At 45.9% G+C, this 3,078-nt stretch overlaps 1 protein-coding gene across 1 annotated transcript in view; it reads right to left on the reverse strand.

Moving 5' to 3' along the window:
• Positions 1 to 250: 250 nt before the first annotated feature.
• The window catches only part of emx3 (empty spiracles homeobox 3), a 24,166-nt gene continuing 21,338 nt past the window's right edge, over positions 251 to 3,078 (reverse strand). The window contains exon 3 of the mRNA XM_079582293.1: positions 251 to 429. Coding sequence (XP_079438419.1) covers positions 265 to 429 — 165 coding nt within the window. The 3' untranslated portion in view covers positions 251 to 264. The remainder of the gene's footprint in view (positions 430 to 3,078) is intronic.

A 3,078-nucleotide genomic window follows, 5' to 3' on the forward strand; every position in this document is an offset into this window, starting at 1 on the left:
AGTTGACCTTTGTGCAGTTACAGATTTAGAACATCTGATGTGAGCGGTTTTGACTCTGCAGAGTAAAAGAACTCGGCCGTGTAGAAACTGTCCTGGGTTCAGGGGGGGGGGAAAGCGGTTCATCAAACACCTTTTTTTTGCATTCATTTGGTTTATTGCCCCACCCTGACTGTCTCTGGGTGGAATGTTTCAGTCCTCACTCGGGCGGGTCCCGGCCCTCGCCCCCCCCGGAGCCTGGCACTTGGGGTGCAGTCCGAGCCCGGGTCAGTCGTCGCTGATCACGTCCACCTCCTCGCTGCCCTGCTGCGTGGCGGCTCTCCAGCGGCTCACGTGCTGGCTGCCCTTACGCTTCTGCTGCGACTCGGGGCTCTCCTCCTCCAGCTTCTGACGCTTGTGCTTCGTCCGGCGGTTCTGGAACCACACCTTCACCTGTGGACGAGGAGAGAACCATTAGAGAACTACAGGAACCACACCTTCACCTGTGGACGAGGAGAGGACCGTTAGAGAACTACAGGAACCACACCTTCACCTGTGGACGAGGAGAGGACCGTTAGAGAACTACAGGAACCACACCTTCACCTGTGGGCGAGGAGAGGACCGTTAGAGAACTACAGGAACCACACCTTCACCTGTGGACGAGGAGAGGACCGTTAGAGAACTACAGGAACCACACCTTCACCTGTGGACGAGGAGAGGACCGTTAGAGAACTGCAGGAACCACACCTTCACCTGTGGACGAGGAGAGAACCGTTAGAGAACTACAGGAACCACACCTTCACCTGTGGACGAGGAGAGAACCGTTAGAGAGCTACAGGAACCACACCTTCACCTGTGGACGAGGAGAGAACCGTTAGAGAGCTACAGGAACCACACCTTCACCTGCAGACAGGGGCGTAGCACCAAATTCTGGGCCCTGGGTACAAACTATCTTGGTTAGTTTTAGGTGGAGCATAATGATTATTAGCATCACATTAAACAGGAGGGCTGCACCAGGACATGGGATATTTGTGCTGAGAATAACACATGTGTGACTTTAAAATAGGCATTAAAATGCTTTTTTACAAAAAAATTATGATACTATGATGCCTCTGTGGCCACAGGCCTGAACACAAAACTCAAAGGCTTCAGTCTGATTCAGTCTCACCATATTTGAAGCCTGTACCTTTAAGTGTGTTGTCAGTAAATTGTTGTTGTACAAAGTTACGCTGGAATAGACGGCTCCACCTTTCACTAGAACCAGGTTGACTCGTCTCCAAAGCTGCGCATTTATAATGGTAGTCTCCAAATGCGCGCGGCTAATTAGCATAATTAATTAAGTGAAAATATGTATATTTTATCTAAATGATCTGGCGACCCCCAAAATTTGTCTCGCGACCCCCTTGGGGGTCCCGACCCCCAGGTTGAGAATCACTGCTTTAAAGAATGTAATGTATTATCTGTGAGAATCAGTTCTTAAAGCAAGAGTTGTTGTGATCTTAGTTTTTCTTAAAATGAGAAAAAATAAGCTGAAGAAGATTCAAAAAGTCTTACTTTCTCGTTACAAGAAAAAATATCATGTATTTTAGCAAATTTTTGTAAACAAGAAATGGCTAGATTTTATTTCCTGAAATAAGATTTTTTTTTTCTCAAGAAAACTTTGCTCGGCAAAACATTATTACTTTTTAGGGAAAAAATAAGAACTTATTTCTTAAAGTCAGACATTTTTTACTTGCTCAGAATCCACTTTTTGCAGTGCACCTCTGATCGACATATCCACATTTTTGTGCATTTCACACATAAACTGCCTTAAATTTGAACAAAACTGTAAAATAACCTGCAGTACATTTTCCCTCAGGTTTCACACTGACTCTACATTCAGACGCATCTCCCGCCTCACCTGCGGCGGTAAATCACATCCTACCTCTGAAACCTCCTCTCCTCTAATGACCCAAGATGGCGTCCGGTTGCGTAACGCGCGTCACGTGACCGCGCGGTGAGTGGCAGCTCCCGCGGCTGATTCACCGTATTGATATTTACGAGGGCCGTCAGTCATCGCCTCGTTCTCCGAGCAGTAAATCTGCCGAGCGGGAGCAGACAGAGCGGAGACTACGGCGGCCCCGCGGGGACAACGCCAGGGCTTTATTTATGTGCGAGGAGCCGCCAAGCTGGTTTTACGCAGGAGCCGGTACGAGCGGAGACGCACCGGGATCTGCTCTCAAAATACATTTCTCACATTCGTCTCACAGATTCAGATTCCGTCGCCACAAATATGGATCATTTATGGGCACCAAAACAGAAACGACAAAGTTTCCCTGTTCACCTGTAGCGTCTCGCCTCAATCACTTTGTTGTGTGTAAATTTAGTTATTTGTTTATTTATTTATTTGAGCATACATTTTGCTCAAAAAGAGTAGGCTGAAGCTAAAGCTCATGAGCGCCTTGTTTTACGTTTTGCCTGATGAATGAAGAGCGCTGCATTATGCCTGTGCGTAAGTCTACCCTGATCGCATGCAGCGTTGGCACCTGTATTGACGGGGGAACATCGGTACGCACCTGTAGTAGCATTAGTAGCATTAGCAGCATTAGTAGCATTAGCAGCATTAGTAGCATTAGTAGTAGTAGTAGCATTAGCAGCATTAGTAGCATTAGTAGCATTAGTAGCATTAGTAGTAGTAGTAGCATTAGCAGCATTAGTAGCATTAGTAGCATTAGTAGCATTAGTAGTAGTAGTAGCATTAGCAGCATTAGTAGCATTAGCAGCATTAGTAGCATTAGTAGTAGTAGTAGCATTAGCAGCATTAGTAGCATTAGTAGTAGTAGTAGTAGTAGCAGCATTAGTAGCATTGGCAGCAGTAGCAGTAGAAGTAGTAGTAGTAGTAGTAGCATTAGTAGCATTAGCAGCATTAGTAACATTAGTAGTAGTAGTAGTAGTAGTAGTAGCAGTAGTAGTAGTAGTAGTAGTAGTAGTAGTCATAGTAGCAGCATTAGCAGCAGTAGCAGTAGTAGTAGCAGCAGCATTTGTAGTAGCAGTAGTAGTAGTAGTAGCAGCATTAGAAGCATTAGCAGCAGTAGCAGTAGAAGTAGTAGTCGTAGTCGTAGT

The sequence above is a fragment of the Gobius niger genome, assembly GCF_951799975.1.
Source record: "Gobius niger genome assembly, chromosome: 24".
Classification (NCBI taxonomy): Eukaryota; Metazoa; Chordata; class Actinopteri; order Gobiiformes; family Gobiidae; genus Gobius; species Gobius niger.